The sequence below is a fragment of the Schistocerca americana genome, chromosome 4 (genome assembly GCF_021461395.2).
Source record: "Schistocerca americana isolate TAMUIC-IGC-003095 chromosome 4, iqSchAmer2.1, whole genome shotgun sequence".
NCBI lineage: Eukaryota > Metazoa > Arthropoda > Insecta > Orthoptera > Acrididae > Schistocerca > Schistocerca americana.
Genome location: NC_060122.1, coordinates 793352709 through 793371545, shown reverse-complemented (window position 1 = coordinate 793371545; position 18837 = coordinate 793352709). Strand labels below are relative to the sequence as shown.

The 18837-nt window shown below is 41.6% G+C and overlaps 1 protein-coding gene across 1 annotated transcript in view; it reads right to left on the bottom strand.

The window, feature by feature from the left end:
- LOC124613805 (probable E3 ubiquitin-protein ligase bre1) overlaps positions 1 to 10836 on the bottom strand; it is a 68840-nt gene extending 58004 nt beyond the window's left edge. The window contains exon 1 of the mRNA XM_047142527.1: positions 10702 to 10836. Coding sequence (XP_046998483.1) covers positions 10702 to 10836 — 135 coding nt within the window. The remainder of the gene's footprint in view (positions 1 to 10701) is intronic.
- Between the last annotated feature and the right edge of the window lie 8001 nt (positions 10837 to 18837).

The window sequence follows — 18837 nt, the reverse complement described above, 5'->3', positions numbered from 1 at the left end:
TGTCAAACGTCATGGTCTGCAAGACGTGGGAGGACCATCAATCATCTCTAGGTAGTGGACAGTGTCGGCCTTTCCTCCTTATGCGCTCCAGGGGATCGTGTCAGAACTAGAAATCCATTCAGCAGCTCCGCGTACCCGACGTTTGCCACCTGTATTACTTTGGCAGTACGAATGACTGCATTCCGCCAAAATCCGGATGCTGTTAAACCTGTGGTATCGTCAGTTAGGCTCGATTACTTTATGTTCGGCAGTAGATTATAATGAGCAAGTAAGTCCACCCTGGTGATAATTGCGACCGCTCAATGTCATTCAATACGATCACGACGACACCCCTCGATCGACGTTAGCACTCGTGGTGCCACGCGCCTTCATACATGGCAGTGGACGTTTGAAAATTCGTGACGCTGCTCAATGGTCGTCAATTGATTTAAATGTTATTCCCGACTGACTCTTAATTCAATCACTGCCATGGGGGTGAGGAGAAAGATACTAGCATTATGCGTATTTAGATGTTCGATTAATCTGAATGGTTTGCAATGTTCCACCGATTCTATTCGAACTCTATGCTGATGTACCGACAAGGACCATTTTCGCAGATAAACATGCAAGTACGTAATGGATGTTCAGTTTCTCAATACAGTTCGTCGCACTCACACATTATACATCCGCTGTAAGAACAATTTCATGCATTTACATTTTTGGTGTCCCACAATATTGGTTGGCTAAATATTATGACGATATGATTCTTGAGTTTCTCCCGGCGTATTTGGTAATCAAAATATCCACGGGTATGCTGCCGGTCTATAGTGTCCAACGGGCACAATATTTCGGCCATCAAACATGTCGCCATCATCAGGTGAACTGACGGACTGAGCTCCTGTGAACGTGCCGGCACGGAGATCCGTACGCTATGGCTGCTCAGAGGGAACTGGGTTCGGTCGCGGCGGCGGCCGATTTAAAATACCCTCCGCCCGCGGCGCGCTCCCTCCGCCGTCCGCGCCCAGCGCCACGGTCGCGCGGTGGAACAGATTGCGACGGCGTCTGAGATGACGTCGGTGTGATGGCTCTGTCCGCCGTGGTCGTCACAACTATACGTCTGCTCGATTTACTCTTGATTAACCCGATCGCTGGTTCCCAAGCCTTGCTAAGATTATAGCCACAGTCACGATTTATGAGGTCGTCATTGGTGCGAATTTCGATGGCCTCTCTAACAACGCTGTCCCAGTATCTCGACGTCTGTACCAGAATCCTCGTGCGGTCATACTCCATGGCGTGATTTTCCGACAAACAATGTTCAGCGACCGCCGACTTGCTCGGATACATCAGTCGAGTGTGCCTCTGGTGTTCACGGCATCGATCCTCGACGGTACGCATCGTCTGACCAATATACGACTTGCCACATTGACACGGAATCTGGTACACGCCGGCCTTCCTCAAACCGAGGTCATCTTTAGCGCTCCCCACCAGTGCACGAGTTTTATTTGGAGGACAAAACACAGTTCCGACCCGGTGTTTCTTCAGAATGCGGGCAATTTTCCCCGAGAGTGCGCCTGTGTATGGAATAAATGCAGTGCCTACCTCCTCCCTCGTGACTTCATCCATCTCAACAGGTTGTGCTGCAGTGGGTGGGCGGAGAGCACGTTGAATCTGCCACTCTGAGTACCCATTTTTTCCGAAATACAGTTCTCAGATGTTCCAATTCCTGGGGTAGACTCTCTGCATCAGAGATAGTGCGCGCCCTATGTACTAGAGTTTTAAGTACCCCATTCCTCTGTGAAGGGTGGTGGCAGCTGTCTGCATGCAAATACAGATCAGTGTGCGTAGCCTTCCGATACACCCCATGACCTAGGGTTCCGTCAGCCCTTCTCTTGACCAAGACGTCAAGGAAAGGTAATTTACCCTCCGTTTCAGTCTCCATAGTCGGGGTGTCAGCTGATTCCGCCCATAAGAAGGCTACAGGACGTCAAACAGCTAAGTTCTCACGTCTCCTTGACAAACCATCCCTGCAGGTTCCGTGCAAGACTGTCATCAATTTGAGTGGCATGGTGTTGAGTGATGATGCGGTCTCAGTTTTGCAGAAAGGTCTCAACTTCGCTCCCACCCCCAAGTTCACTCCGGTCGCAGAAATTGTTAGTGCTGTTGAAAAAGTTGCAGCTCGACTTCCACCAGAATCAGCCGAGGAAATACGTCGTGAAACTTGTCGTGCGTTGACGAAATCCAAGCCGATGAAGTCAAATATCAGCAGTAAAGAGAGGGCGGCCATTCGTGATCTGAGGGAGCGCTCTGAAATTGTTGTCTTACCGGCTGACAAAGGCAATACTACAGTTGTGTCCCATAAGGACTACACTGATAAGATGCAGAGCCTGCTAAATGACGATTCCTACCGGAAGATCAGCGTTGACCCTACAAAGAAGGTGGAGAACAAGACGAGGGCGCTTCTCAAGGACGCAGATTTACCGGAGGGTGACGCTAAGAAATTGTTACCCCAAGGTCCGGTACCGCCTAGACTATATGGACTCCCGAAGGTTCACAAAGATGGGGTACCATTACGTCCCATTGTCAGCAACATCAGGGCACCTACATATTTGTTGGCCAAATACCTGACGGGAATATTAAGTCCTTATGTGGGTAAATGCCCTCATCACATCCGTAATTCCGTGGATTTTGTTAAACGCCTTGATAGCTTCAGGTTGGATGAGTCAGATATCATGGTGAGTTTTGACGTCGTTTCCTTGTTTACGAGGGTACCCCTGCGACAGTCACTAGAATTGATTAGTCAGAAGTTTGACGAGAAGACCACTGAACTTTTTAGGCATGTCTTGACTTCCACGTATTTTCTTTTTAATGGAGAATACTACGAACAAACGGAGGGAGTCGCCATGGGTAGCCCACTCTCACCGGTGGTAGCGAATTTGTACATGGAGAACTTCGAGGAGGAAGCCCTGTCGTCATCCGTATGGAAACCTACTTGCTTTTTCCGTTACGTGGACGACACGTTCGTCATCTGGCCACATGGTATGGATAAACTCCTTGACTTCCTTACACATCTAAACTCCATACACCCCAACATCAAATTCACTATGGAGACTGAAACGGAGGGTAAATTACCTTTCCTTGACGTCTTGGTCAAGAGAAGGGCTGACGGAACCCTAGGTCATGGGGTGTATCGGAAGGCTACGCACACTGATCTGTATTTGCATGCAGACAGCTGCCACCACCCTTCACAGAGGAATGGGGTACTTAAAACTCTAGTACATAGGGCGCGCACTATCTCTGATGCAGAGAGTCTACCCCAGGAATTGGAACATCTGAGAACTGTATTTCGGAAAAAATGGGTACTCAGAGTGGCAGATTCAACGTGCTCTCCGCCCACCCACTGCAGCACAACCTGTTGAGATGGATGAAGTCACGAGGGAGGAGGTAGGCACTGCATTTATTCCATACACAGGCGCACTCTCGGGGAAAATCGCCCGCATTCTGAAGAAACACCGGGTCGGAACTGTGTTTTGTCCTCCAAATAAAACTCGTGCACTGGTGGGGAGCGCTAAAGATGACCTCGGTTTGAGGAAGGCCGGCGTGTACCAGATTCCGTGTCAATGTGGCAAGTCGTATATTGGTCAGACGATGCGTACCGTCGAGGATCGATGCCGTGAACACCAGAGGCACACTCGACTGATGTATCCGAGCAAGTCGGCGGTCGCTGAACATTGTTTGTCGGAAAATCACGCCATGGAGTATGACCGCACGAGGATTCTGGTACAGACGTCGAGATACTGGGACAGCGTTGTTAGAGAGGCCATCGAAATTCGCACCAATGACGACCTCATAAACCGTGACTGTGGCTATAATCTTAGCAAGGCTTGGGAACCAGCGATCGGGTTAATCAAGAGTAAATCGAGCAGACGTATAGTTGTGACGACCACGGCGGACAGAGCCATCACACCGACGTCATCTCAGACGCCGTCGCAATCTGTTCCACCGCGCGACCGTGGCGCTGGGCGCGAACGGCGGAGGGAGCGCGCCGCGGGCGGAGGGTATTTAAATCGGCCGCCGCCGCGACCGAACCCAGTTCCCTCTGAGCAGCCATAGCGTACGGATCTCCGTGCCGGCACGTTCACAGGAGCTCAGTCCGTCAGTTCACCTGATGATGGCGACATGTTTGATCGCCGAAATATTGTGCCCGTTGGACACTATAGACCGGCAGCATACCCGTGGATATTTTGATTATGACGATACGTTGTATACAGCTTCCACAGATATTGTTTATCATGTAGCCAACACTACTTAATAAAGCCAACATCGTGGATAAAATTGAAATGTAGTTTGTTTATTAACACATTTCTTTTCACAAACTAAATATGAAATATGAATCGGGAATGGAGGTGATGATCCTATCCTGCTTTTCAGTATTAGAATGGTCGATATCGTGTTCTGAATAACGCGTGTTATATAATATCCAAATATCGACACGACCCAGGCTCTCAATTTGGTACTTAAATGTCTATTCTTCGCTCTCGAAATGTTCGAGGTGATTGTCTTTCACACTCAGGGTTCAATTTAACACTGTATGCACTGTTTTTAGTATTTTAGGTCCCCATTAATTAATATCTGGTAGTTAATAAGCGAACAATTTTTATGCTGGCGCATTGTTTGTATCAGTTACCCCCGCAACCTTCCAAGGATAAGATTCTCTTAATGTTCCGCACACACACGTTTCACAATTTTATAAAATGCAGAATTACGTAAATTATAGCTTTCCGTTGCGTACAACTTTCGTGGGTTCCACAACCATAATAGTTTCCCAAGAATATTTATTGTTCCCAGCTAACACAAAATTCGAATTATGTTGTCGGAGTCATTTTCACTTCACCCGACAATAAATGTCTCTTATCACTTCGTCACACGTAATGTATTTTAAACGTGCTTGAAGAGTCTTTAAATAATCTCCTTAACGAATTTCGCAGTCGCGTATCAGTTTTTCATCAACTAGCCTGGTCGCGATAACTGAAGGTAGAGAGCTCAATAATGTGTTACATGTTCTTTTATATGTATTAAGAAACAAATGCGCCCCTATATGTTTCTGTCCCGCTTGGTCTTTGCTTCTTTGCTTTTTATTACTTTTCATTATATTGCTTCTTAGTAATACTGTGCAGTTATTAAAGTTTTGTATTACTTTTCCCTTATTAATTCTTCCAAAATAAAGTCTATTTATTCCCAATTTTAATTAATATGATGCTAATTGACAAGCCTGCCCGCAAAGTACCGTTATACCGCCCCCTAGAATGTTGGCAGATTCCTTGTATAGACAATCGAGCAACATTCTACCTTACTATTGACTTGTTCTTGCTTTAGGGCTGTTAAGTTGGTATAACATTTTTTTTTGGTGATATAACTTGGATCTTTCTTTTCCTTTTATTGTTGGGTTTGGGCTTGCCTTCTTAGACTTAGAAGTTTCATTGGGGAATGAGGTAGGGACAACATCATATTTGGTGCTTAGTTTCCCTCTTCTTCGGGTTAGGGGTTTCTTTTTTCATTGGGGTTTGTTGTGACCTGTGAGGCGGGGGCAGCCTCTTATATTTGGCTTGGTTGGCACCGAAGCGCTGATCAATGATGTTGGTTGAATGTGATTGATGGAATAATACATCGAGCTATACATCGAATAATACATGTCTCAATATCATTTCAGTTCTCAACACAGTACTTCTTAGGTGCGAATTAGATTAGCACTTAAATATTTCATTTTTAGTCTACTTTGCAGAATGAGGCCGCTTATCATAATGAGATGTCAATTTTACAATCTTCTTTGAGACGTCTTCATCCTGTTGTACCAGCTGCCGATGACCCTTGGCGCCGAACTCCAACCCGCCGAACTGCATCTTCTTTACGCCCTAATTCTCACAGATATTCGCCTCCTAACCCGCCGAACAGCGACAATGCTAGGCGACTCATCTTCTTCTTTGACAGTTAACAAGTCACCTCTTGAATGGCTAGTGACTTGACTATGGTGAACCTCGGCCTCAGTTGTCAGATACGTTCATTTATTCAAGCCACCTCTTCTATAGCTTGTGACTTGCAACAATCTGGATCGTCTGGACGATTTGGTGACATTAACATCGACTGAATGTTCTGGTGCTCACCTCTTCTTATAATTTGCAAAGCACTGAGATAATCAGTCCCGAAAGTATCCAGAGAATGTTATTCGAACATGACGATAAGATTTCTTACAACTTCTGCTCTCGCCGAGATGTCCGCCAGGTGTGTGCGGTTCACCATACTGCCAGATGTTGATCTCCGACCACTGGGTTGGTAGGCTCCAGGCGTCGAAGATGTCTGCGCTGCTATAAGTGATGCCGGTCGCCCCATCAGGTAGGTTATGCCGTGACAGCATGATCCAACATCACGTGGCAAGTGGCGGTTCATACCACTCAGCAACACAGCACATGAAACAAAAATGAGAGCATCGGTTTCTGCAAGACACGTACATTGTTTCATCACTCCTCTCCTTAAACATTGGTCACCTCCCACCTGCTACAAAACTTGTACATTACTCTGTTCATCATTCGTCCAGTATTGGTTTCAAAAATGTATCAATAATCCCTTCCTCCACTTTCCTTACACTATATACATCATTTAAATATTCATTTATTATCACTAGCATTGTCATCACACTAGTTCAAAACGTTCTTCACGTAACTGTTCTCAGTCTGCCATAGTCTTTAATGCGATACCCATTACGCAAGTCCATGCGAGCATAACCTTTTGTAGTCATACTTTCCCCACAAGAAACGTACCACATAGTATATAATTATCACATTTAGGATACTCTAGTCTATGTCCTTAAGTAGCTCCATATTCCACACACTATAAATGTGTTATCATTCACACGCAATCTCAGTCTCGGATTCTGTCCGTATTCAGTTCCTTGACCGCAACGCATTCTGTGATTTGCCATTCCAGCTACTAGTAGCAAGTCTATACATCAGTTATCGTTTGTCTTTGACCTCCATCACGAACATCTCTGCTTTTCATGCAACATCGGCATTATTCGTTACGTGTTACTGCATACGTCAACCTTTACACGTCACATGTTTGGTATTTCACTCACTGTACTGCACACACGTAATCATAGCATTTTATAAGTTTTTTAATCACGGAAGGATAGGAAGAAACTAACATTTTGTAGTTGCATAAACCTCGCGACATTAAATCCCAGACACACACTTCCTGATAATCATTGTACTTTTAGATAAAACATGTACTCATCGGTACATGAAAGCATACATATTTATTCATACATACACATATACATATATATAGCCTCATATTGACTTTTACATAAGGGCATTAACTTAATTAACTATTTTTTTCAAAACCTAATACTCTGATGAACAACAATGAGATCTTCTGTTGCTCATAACGATGACTATCAAGAACACATCATATACTACTCGAACACAATAACAATGAAGCACTATACATACCTCGAACATTTTCATTTTGTTCATTTGCATTATACGTAGAAATTAGAAATTCTTATATACTACGTTCTATCGTACTAATATTAAATAACGTCATTCACTTTTCTCAGTTCCACAATTAGGCTCACTCATAAAATCTCCTCAAGTCTTTATGCGGATACAATCCACCTGTTTTATAGTCTCTAGTTACATCTCGTAACAAATAACTCCCAGCATGTGGGATTTCGATTATTTGGAATGGGCCCTTGTACAAATGATGCCACTTTTTGTTAATTTTCATTACAGATGACGACTTTACATGCTTCTTCAACAGGACCTTATATGCAGATCTCAGATCTTGCGACGTCAGATATCATGCAGCATGAAATCACTGCACTAATTCTTCGAGATTTTCTGGTTTGGTTCGCACTGGCTTATTGATTTTATTAATCTCTTGTGCATCGAGCACCAATCTCAAACCGAGCGAGGTGGCGCAGTGGTTAGACACTGGACTCGCATTCGGGAGGACGACGGTTCAATCCCGCGTCCGGCCATCCTGATTTAGGTTTTCCGTGATTTCCCTAAATCACTCCAGGCAAATGCCGGGATGGTTCCTCTGAAAGGGCACGGCCGCCTTCCTTCCCCATCCTTCCCTAATCCGATGAGACCGATGACCACGCTGTCTGGTCTCCTTCCCCAAAAACAACCAACAACAACAACAACCAACCAATCTCAAACTACCATCAGCCTTACCCACAACTAAGGGACTACTACAGAGTTAAGTCGAGGGTTCAGTTATGCCCCAATTTAAAATTTTAGTTATTTCCACGGCCACCCTCTCCTTCTGGGCCCACGGTATGGAATAAGCTACTTTACAGTAAGTTTTGTGGGGGTATACTTCCATGTGATATACATAATCCTTGATAACGCCAGGTTTAACATCAAACACTTGCCCAAATTCATTTAGTAGAGATTCTAATTCCGTTTTCTGTTCTTCCAGCAAATACTCAGACTCGTTAGTCTTGACTGAAATTAATTCTCGCATCTCGGACACAGCATTACAATCTAAAAAGTACAATCAGCTATTTTGACATAACTACAAAACTTTCGCTTTCCGTTTAATAAAACTTACTTTGCTATTAAGGTTCAGCTGATACTCTATTTTCCAGATTAACGGTATGGTAACTGTCTTTCCAAGATTGCTTAAGATACATTGACTGCCTGCGAAGTCGAGCATTGCGTCTCGTGCCTGCAAAAAATCAATACCCCAGATACAATTACGTGACAGGTGGGGAGCTAGCAAGAAGGCATACTCTATTAGCTCTCCTTGTACTTCCACCTCCACTAGTACTTGAGACTTAATCATGATGAACTTTGTTCCCAACGCTCCTGATGAAGTGCAATTACACACCGGTAAAACTGGCAATTTCTCCTTAGTCATTAAGTATTTATATACCCCAACACTCATAACACTAAAAGCTGGTCCTGTGTCCAACAAAATCTCAATTTCCTCACCACAGATCTGTACATTCACTACGGCCTGCACAACATCCACCAAGCTACCCTGAATTTTTCCTGGATTGTCCAGTAACTCCTGGCATATATCTTCCCCTTCGTAATATCTCAAGACGCTTATTCTATTATCATTAGAGCCTCCCCAAACTTCCCCCAGCCACGCCGGGAAGGTGTAGAGTAGCTGGTTTTAGTTTGTTGCATTACTGCCATTGTGTGCCGTGCCACTTTCATCAAGCACCACAACTCTTACCCCGATCCTTGCCCACGAAAATCAGAGACATTATTATCACCTCACTCTTCCTGTTTAGGGAGCACAGGAGTTGGTACATACTCTGGATTAGCAATAATTGCTTTCGTCGTTGCCCCCCAGCGTGCAGTTCGTAGACTTTCCCAGTTTCTATCGCGTTCGTATGTTGTCTTGTTCCCAATACAATATTCATCAAGCTTTCTTCTTCGATTCGCTCCTTCCATATTATTCATCTATGTACATGAAACATCACGACTATCTCGCTCATATGGGTAATTCCTATTGTCATTTTTTCCCATTACATTATTCCCATTTGGCATGAAATCTCCCTTTTCCATTGCATTATGATTATTATTACGCTCGTAATAATTCTCTATCCTGTTTCGCTTAGCATAATTTACATTACTCTTTGGATTTCCATTAGCGTTATCTCTGTTAGTATGATAATCATATCCTCTTCCATTATTGCTATAATGATTTCCCACGCTTTTAGCATCTTCCATTATAACATATAACAAATCAATACCCGGTAAAAATGATCTACATCATCTATGGGTACATTAATTAATTTCTCGTGTAAATGTGTGGGCAACTTCCCCGTTAATATTCTTAACATTTCACAAGGGCTCATAGGATTGTTCCAATAACGTGTTTTGTTAATATATTTAACAAAATATCTCCTAAGCGTGCCTTTCTTCAGGTCGAAATACTCAGCCGTACAGATCTGATTTCGTAACCTATCTTGTTTACTCTTTGACCAGTACTTTGCTACAAATAATTGTTCAAATTCGTGGCATGAGCGACACTTTTCAGCGATTTCAGATGCCCACAACGCTACTTCTCCAATGGTTTTAGACACAATAAACTGTATTTTGCCCCATTCCCTCCAGGAACAGGAAAATACATTTTTAAAACTATTTAGGAACACCATAGGGTGTACCGTGTTATGCTCATTAGAAAATATCTGAAATTGTCTTGTCTTAAAAATACTGAGCTCTATTTTAGCTGATTCTACAGCCCCCCTATCTGTACAACGTCTCTCGTTATCCCATTTCTCCTTCTTATTTGTGTTCATGCCTATTCCATTCACTGTACCATTACGATTCTGGTCAGGTGATACCAGTGGACAACTACCTTCTCACATTTCATCTCTGTAATAAGGGTGACTTACGGGACTATTACTTGCAGCTGTTTACCTACACTCTCCTGCCACATGGGTAATTCAGACATTACTTTATCTTTAATTATATTAAATTCTTCTTTAAACTTACTCACTAGGTCTGATTATTTCGACTGCGAGGCATCAAGTCTACATTGTTGTACGGCAGTACTAACAGCCTCAATAACCTCCGTATGAATTTCCCCCGATTTTACCTCGATCCATTCAGACATTTCTTCCTCAAACTTTCTTGTTTGCTTATGCAAATAATCATCTACGTAATTTTGCCCCGAGATTTACAAGTTCTTTACTTGCTCACAAACCTGTGCCAACTGTGTGTTCAATTGATTCTGTTCATTATTAATAGCTTCTACCTTATTCTCTAAACCGCTCACAGATGTCTTTAAAGTGCTCACTTGCTTATTATTAGTCTCAACACTTAAATCTAAGATCTCCATTTTGTCAGACAACTTATGACTATCCATACTTTCCTTTTCACATTTAGTCTCGCATCTCTTTCTTATATTCATTAAACTGTTCATCAATTTTAGCAAAGATTAATTCTAACTTTCTATCTACTAATTCCGCCATAGCTCGAGTTTGTTCTGCCATTTCTTGAGCTTGTTCTACTTTGGATTCGTCAAACCTTTTATTTAACAACTGTAATATTAATCCAAGGTCAACTGGAGCTGAAAACTCTGTATGTTCCTCAGATTGAGTATGTGTTCTAGGCACCTCTGTTACATGTAAACTATCATTATTACTGAGGATGCCCGAATCATCACTGACTGCATTATTACTAGGAATAAAACTAGGTCCAACTGATTCCATAGTATTATTATCTCCAATCTCTTCCAATCGACCAACATCAATCGATAATTCATTGGGTTCATCCATCGACGAAGTGTCATTGGCAGATCTGAGTAAGTAGTTACACTTCATGGTTCTAACTTTAACCTCGCAATCTACCCAGACAAATGACTATTAAAATTCACTCAACACTACCTTGCAATCTCTAGTTTAACCACTATCCTATTAAACTAAGTACAATGACAATCAGGATCTCGAACCAACTGTACTCGATTTATAATTCAAAGCCCTCATCACGAGAATAAAGTTACTTAGTTCCTACCTCCTTGTCTCTGCACGTGATGTGTTGTAGCGATGTCTCGAGTGGCTGCAGCGCGACGTCAGCTACCCCTCGCAGAGACGACAACGCCAACTGTGATCTTCACACCGGACGATGTCTCCAGGCCCGCGACGTGGAGTCGTCATTGTAGAACACGGGATGATGTGATGATGACAGCACGTCACGCCGAACGGTGTCTCCAAGTCCCCGACGTGAACTCACCGTTGTAGAACACCGACTGATGTGATGATGACGGCACGTCTCAGCCGTCGGAGTTGCGTAGATATCTGCTTCGACGGTTTTTTCCCAAAGTATGGCCCCTGAGTGTCCATACTGACGCACTCGACTTTTCTTCGTAAGACTTCACTTTCTTCCCGACTTCGTGCATTTTCTTACTTCGTCTGATGTTCTTCTGATTCGCGCCACACGTTGGGCAACAGTTTCTTTCTCCCTTCTCCATGTGTGAGAGCTCAATGCCATTCAATACGATCACGATGACACCCTTCGATCGACGTTAGCACTCGTGGTGTCACCCGCCTTCATACATGGCAGTGGACGTTTGAAAATTCGTGACGCTGCTCAATGGTCGTCAATTGATTTAAATGTTATTCCCGACTGACTCTTAATTCAATTACTGCCATGGGGGTGAGGAGAAAGATACTAGCATTATGCGTATTTAGATGTTCGATTAATCTGAATGGTTTGCAATGTTCCACCGATTCTATTCGAACTCTATGCTGATGTACCAACAAGGACCATTTTCGCAGATAAACATGCAAGTACGTAATGGATGTTCAGTTTCTCAATACAGTTCGTCGCACTCACACATTATACATCCGCTGTAAGAACAATTTCATGCATTTACATTTTTGGTGTCCCACAATATTGGTTGGCTAAATATTATGACGATACGTTGTATACAGCTTCCACAGATATTGTTTATCATGTAGCCAAGACTACGTAATAAAGCCAAAATCGTGGATAAAATTGAAATGTAGTTTGTTTATTAACACATTTCTTTTCACAAACTAAATATGAAATATGAATCGGGATTGGAGGTGATGATCCTATCCATCTTTTCAGTATTAGAATGGTCGATATCGTGTTCTGAATAACGCGTGTTATATAATGTCCAAATATCGACACGACCCAGGCTCTCAATTTGGTACTTAAATGTCTATTCTTCGCTCTCGAAATGTTTGAGGTGATTGTCTTTCACACGCAGGGTTCAATTTAACACTGTATGCACTATTTTTAGTATTTTAGGTCCCCATTAATTAATATCTGGTAGTTAATAAGCGAACAATTTTTATGCTGGCGCATTGTTTGTATCAATTACCCCCGCAACCTTCCAAGGATAAGATTCTCTTAATGTTCCGCACACACACGTTTCACAATTTTATAAAATGCAGAATTACGTAAATTATAGCTTTCCGTTGCGTACAACTTTCATGGGTTCCACAACCATAATAGTTTCCCAAGAGTATTTTTCCCAGCTAACACAAAATTCGAATTATGTTGTCGGAATCATTTTCACTTCACCCGACAATAAACGTCCCTGATCACTTCGTCACACGTAATGGATTTTAAACGTGCTTGAAGAGTCTTTAAGTAATCTCCTTAATGAATTTCGCAGTTGCATACCACTTTTTCATCGACTAGCCCAATCGCGATAACTGAAGGTAGAGAGCTCAATAATGTGTAACATGGTGTTTTATATGTATTAGAAGAACAAATGCGCCTCTATATGTTTCTGTCCCGCTTGGTCTTCGCTACTTTGCTTTTTAGTACTTTTCATTATATTGCTTCTTAGTAATACTGTGCAGTTATTAAAGTTTCGTATTACTTTCCCCTTTTTAATTCTTCCAAAATAAAGTCTATTTATCCCCAATTTTAATTAATATGATTCTAATTGACACGCCTGCCCGCAGAGTACAGTTATATAATTCAGCAACGTCTGCAAAGCTAAAAACCCACACAAAGGCTTGTTGTAAACACAGGTCTAGTTCCAAGTGCAGGCTGCCATGCATTGTAATGACCGAGTTGTCTGCAATGTGGGTGGTCGCGTCATGTGCAGCACAGTCCATGGGTAAATGGACAAATCGAACCCAGTGTCTATTAATTATTTCCAGCTGGGTCACTGATCACTAACAAACAGGTGCAGAGACACTAACTGGCAATCGGAGGAGGTGCCTACTTCTAACCACTGTTGCCAGTTGGGTAAGTGCAGGGGCTTGTGTCCACTTATTCTGTGAATTTCTAGTGATACTAGCAAATACCTTGCTGCTCAGGTTCATATGCAGAAGAGGTCGTCGATGACGTCCAGTGCAAACATCTGCAGTATCGATCCTGGCTTCTATCTATGGCACGTGAGTGTGGGAGTTTTGGTCCTTATCGTTATAAATAACAACCCGTTGATCCACTTATTAAAACAATGAGCACATTTATTGTCACGCTTCAAATATACGTCATTACACATCGAAAGTATCACACAGTGTGGCAACACTGACGTGCCATAACATCTCTGCCGTGTCAGTGTTGCCACATACCATTGCTTGGGTCACGTCAAGATAACAGTTCGCCGAGCTGAGTCTGTCAATAGATCTAACTTGGTCGCCAAGGCGTTAAAATCTGCACATGGAACAGTTCGCGGCACACAATTGCACTGTGTAGTGATTGCACTGATGAGAGCTGACGACTGCTCCACATTCTGTGCAGTAAGCTGATCAGAACTGTTCCCACATTTACTTTGCTTCTTATGTGAAGGATTTCTGTCTCCAATATCTTCCTGAGCGGCTACTTGATAGATTCACTCTTCCTGCGATGCTGACACTCACTAGATCAATTCTGATTTAAGCCAGTCATAGGAGTTAGCCTCTGGTGGTGAGGTAATTATGTCTTGCACTTCCACAGCATACTGGTGATGTAATTGACTTACTACCAGCACAAATGTGGTAGCATCTACTGAAATTCCAGAATAGAAAGAACTGACCTCGACCTGCACAAACCACAAAGCTGGATTATTTGGCCAGAAAGGTGGTAGTCTCACGCCAACCGTGACACGGCGGTTTTCGCGTTAGCCATTTTGCAAATCTCTTCTGTAAATGCTCGTTAATCCTATGATACTACGTAGATATGTCACGTCGGCTCACCACTTTGTCGGTACAAGCTGTACAGACTGTTGTTTGATCATCAGAACTTGTGTATACATAATCGACGAAAAATATTAACGTTAACTTTACTGATCACAATCACAAGAGAGGACGAAGTATATGTGACTTATTTATTCTTCCAAGCTTGCAATTGAAGATAAGTTGACATGCAGGGAACAAAAACACCAGCATTAGCTCGTAAGTATGCACAAACTAACTTCCATCATGGAAGATACGAAACAATAAAAAAGCGTAATGAAAGAATAACAAGAACAAAACACACATACATAAAACACAGCGCCTCCTTCGGCTGGCAAGAAATGATTGACACTGCCTTTGTTTTTCGACATATACAGACGACACGTGCGATACAACACTATGTAGTTGAACGATGTTGCTACACTAATCTTACATTTATGTTGTTAACGTATTTCCATTTTGTTGTTCCAGTACATAAACGGTATCCTTAATTGCATATATGTCAGTGTTGAAAGGGCGACACTGGCCGTCCAGTATTGACTGGTGTGTGATTAGTAAGTGGTAATAAGAATTTTACATTTTCTTCCTTCAATGAAGTAAATTTTTGATTGCTAGAAAATTTATTTAATCAGTTTTTTCATCAATTTATATTCTTATCTGAGCATAGTATAGGTTTTTCCATCATCCAGTATTTTAAAATCCTAATTATTTTTCGCTTTCAGAGATCTGGCCTTTTTTGTGAAAGGGCTGTCACACCGGTATGTAAAATTTTTTAGTACTCAGACCGGTATGTCATGAAAACAAATTAAAGAAAATAAGACACAAAAGCACAATATACACTAATATAAAATGCTGCAAATAACTTCCGATAGTAGCAGTCAACACTACAGCCCGTCTTGCGCCTCGTTTGTGAAAGTGAAAACTTTCTTCCAGAGAAACTTGTTGGTGTCCAGTTACGGAATCTTGATGGCCTTCGTAACTGCCGCCATTTAAAATTCACTGTCAAATGTTGTGATGCTCTGCTCAGGCAAGTGTAAATTGAGCGTATTAATTCGGTTCAAGTATCATTGGCTCAAATTTTTAATGTTTACACAGTGGAAACGATAAAAACTGTCCTGCAGTAATTTTGTTACGTCAGTGTGTCTATAGCTACAAAGGCCTTTCACTTTCGTCAATTATTCTGCCCCGGTATTTTTATACTAATAGTACATATGCTAATAGAAAGCTGAAATGTAAGTTGTGCGGAAACAGCGTTACATTTCGGATGCAAAAATTACTTTGTACCGAATTAAAGTACAACCGGATGCAAGTAGACGCATCGTACATATGGTATGGGAAGAAACAATTCATAGTTTGCAGTGTATGGAGGTAGCTGTACAATGAAATTTTATTATGAAAGACCTTTTTTTGCTTTCTTACAAGCAGATTAATATTACAGATTAAGGTTTCTTTATGATAACCAGAAAAGTTCGTCAATTAAATGAAAAGTCTTTGAGGCGAAGTCTGACAATAGAAATTACTACAATACAGTGCACAAGCACACTTACTGGTGCTGAGAAATTACAAGCAGTCATTGATCGAAAGGTAAGGTATTTTCAACAGTATTGTTCGACGCCATTAGAGCTGCATCTATTAGATTTATTTTTTAAATTAATTTTATTGGGTTTTTGCAACACATCTACTAGATTTATGAAATAATTTCCTTGATCAGTTTTAATATCTGTGTACCCGCGTGACATCTGACTGCTTTGGTAAGCAAAATTTCAGTTTCAAGAAAGAGCAAATTTTAGTCACGAATTTACTGCAGTGACATTCCTTGACTTTTAAATCTAGAAGTTTATTGAATTTATTCCTGACGAAGAAGAGACGAAAGACAGGCAAGTCCGACTGTACTTCCTTGAATAGTACTGCAGGGTGAAGAAACAAACCTACCGACCGCATTTTGCAAACTGGATTATAGACGGTTTTGGTATTGCTCTGTACTGTTGTGGTTATGTTGGTCTGGCCCTAAATTTAACCGTACCTGTTTTTACTTTCCGCCCTGCGTAGTGGTCACATAAATTTTGTTCCCAGTAATGAAATATCGTTCTCTACCCAGTACCACTGGAAACCCAATGACTGACTATCATTTAATTTCTTTGTGTGATTTTGAAGCCAAGTAGCCTTATGCTAAAGCAGTTATATTTATTAATTCACACCGCCTGTGTAAAGAGAACGTGTAGGGTTGTGCAGTCAGTAATAACACGTTCGTTGAGAGAAGCAGTTAGTAACTGTTTGTAGGAATTTAAAGAGATTTTCAGCTTACGAAAACAGATATTAGGTTAATGTTGTAAGACTGACTGATTAGGGACGATGTCCTTACCAGAAACAGTATCTTCCTGTCGATGGCAATGCTGACTGCAATTCGTCGCACTAATCAGCACAGTTACATACGAGCATGGTCTGCTTTTTTTAGTTTCTACGTTTAGTTGGGAGGTCGTGACACGAGTATATTACCAAATAGGTCTACCGTCAACCGACCATTATTTCTGACGCCACTGTTTAGTGGAATAGTGTTGTGAAAAAAGTATAGCAAGGATCATCTTATCTATCCATTACTTCAGGAAATTTTCAGAATCGTTTCCAGTGTCAACGTTTCTTATTTTTTTTCCTATCGATGTGTTCCAAACACTTAATAACGTATTGCTAGAGAAAGAACTTATTTTTTAGCGGAAATACGTACACCATGATACTTGCAATTAAAGTATTTACTATATACCTTGTTAACGTACCGGTTAAGTGGGATATTTACCTTCGACCTAATTTATCTGAGTTTTTCGTGTCCTCTGAATGGCTATAAAATCAAAATTAATGTGCCTACCCCTTGTGGTCATTGCAGAAAAAAAAACACTGTCTCCCAGCTACAGTGTGTAGCAGCCAGCCACATTTATTTGCACACGTGTGAGATATGTGTATGCGATTCATCGGCGGTGACGAGCGATCTATCGCTACATACCGCGATTTGCGTACGCATCTGCGATACACAGACAGATCGCGCAACGTGACGACTGGTCAGTGGTCAGTGCTCACTGCTCAGTGGTCAGGAGCGGATGAATGTTTTCGTACTTCTCATCCGCCCTTCTTCCCCTAAATATAATTTTCTATCATTCACGTTTACCGTACCTTACTACAGCTGGCGTTGCTGACATTAACTTGAAACAAACTATAACTAAGCCAACCTGTACAACTAGCACTTCCGCAACAACCGTTGATCTGGTTCGTGTAAATACGTAAACATGCCAGGAACATAAAATTGTAATTACTGGTTTTAGTGATCACTATGCCCAAATATTAGTAATAATTACTCCGCGAGCCATGAAACCAAAAAACACTAGAACTAATGTCAGGAAGTTCAATCATGAAAATGAGCGTACTTTGTTCCTTCGTGAGAAGAGCGACAAAGACTGGTGTTTACAGTTCAGACAACACGTATGACAAGTTTGATAAATTTATTGACATGTACAAACTTTGTTTGAAATAACTTTTCCTAAACAAACACCAGTAATAAATTCTGTGCACAATTCAAGTAAATGGATCACAGCAGGAAAAAAATACCATGTCAGAATAAAAGGAAATTATATGAATACTTCAAACAAACCACAAATTATTTTAAACGATATAGGTAGACAATTTCTGTACTTAGACGAAAATGACAAAATAAACAGAAAATTCCAAAGACAAGACTAAGCAACAGGGAATAACATCAAAAAAGAAACAGGCACTTTCTCACTATACCAGAACAACAAAGAACTTTATGAAAATAACAGTAAAAAAACTGACAACACAGTAGTGACTAGTAAATTTAACATTTACTTTTCAATTGTAGCACAACATCTGATAACCAAACATCACAACCAGACAGCAATACACTGCATTAAGATTCAAAAATTTACACATGAACACGGTTCATGTCTCCTACAACACCTGAGGAGCTATCTATGATTATAGAAAGATTACCCATAAATATTCAGCAGGTGCTGATGAAACAGCAGATAATATAAGTGAAGCAAGTGTGGGCTAGTATTTATCATAGAACCATTAATAGATACTTTAAGCCCATCATTCGTGAGTGTTATATTCGTGACAAATTGGAAAATGTCTAAACTAATACCATTGTACAAGAAAGGAGGCAAATGTGAGGCTGCAAGCTATAGGCCTGT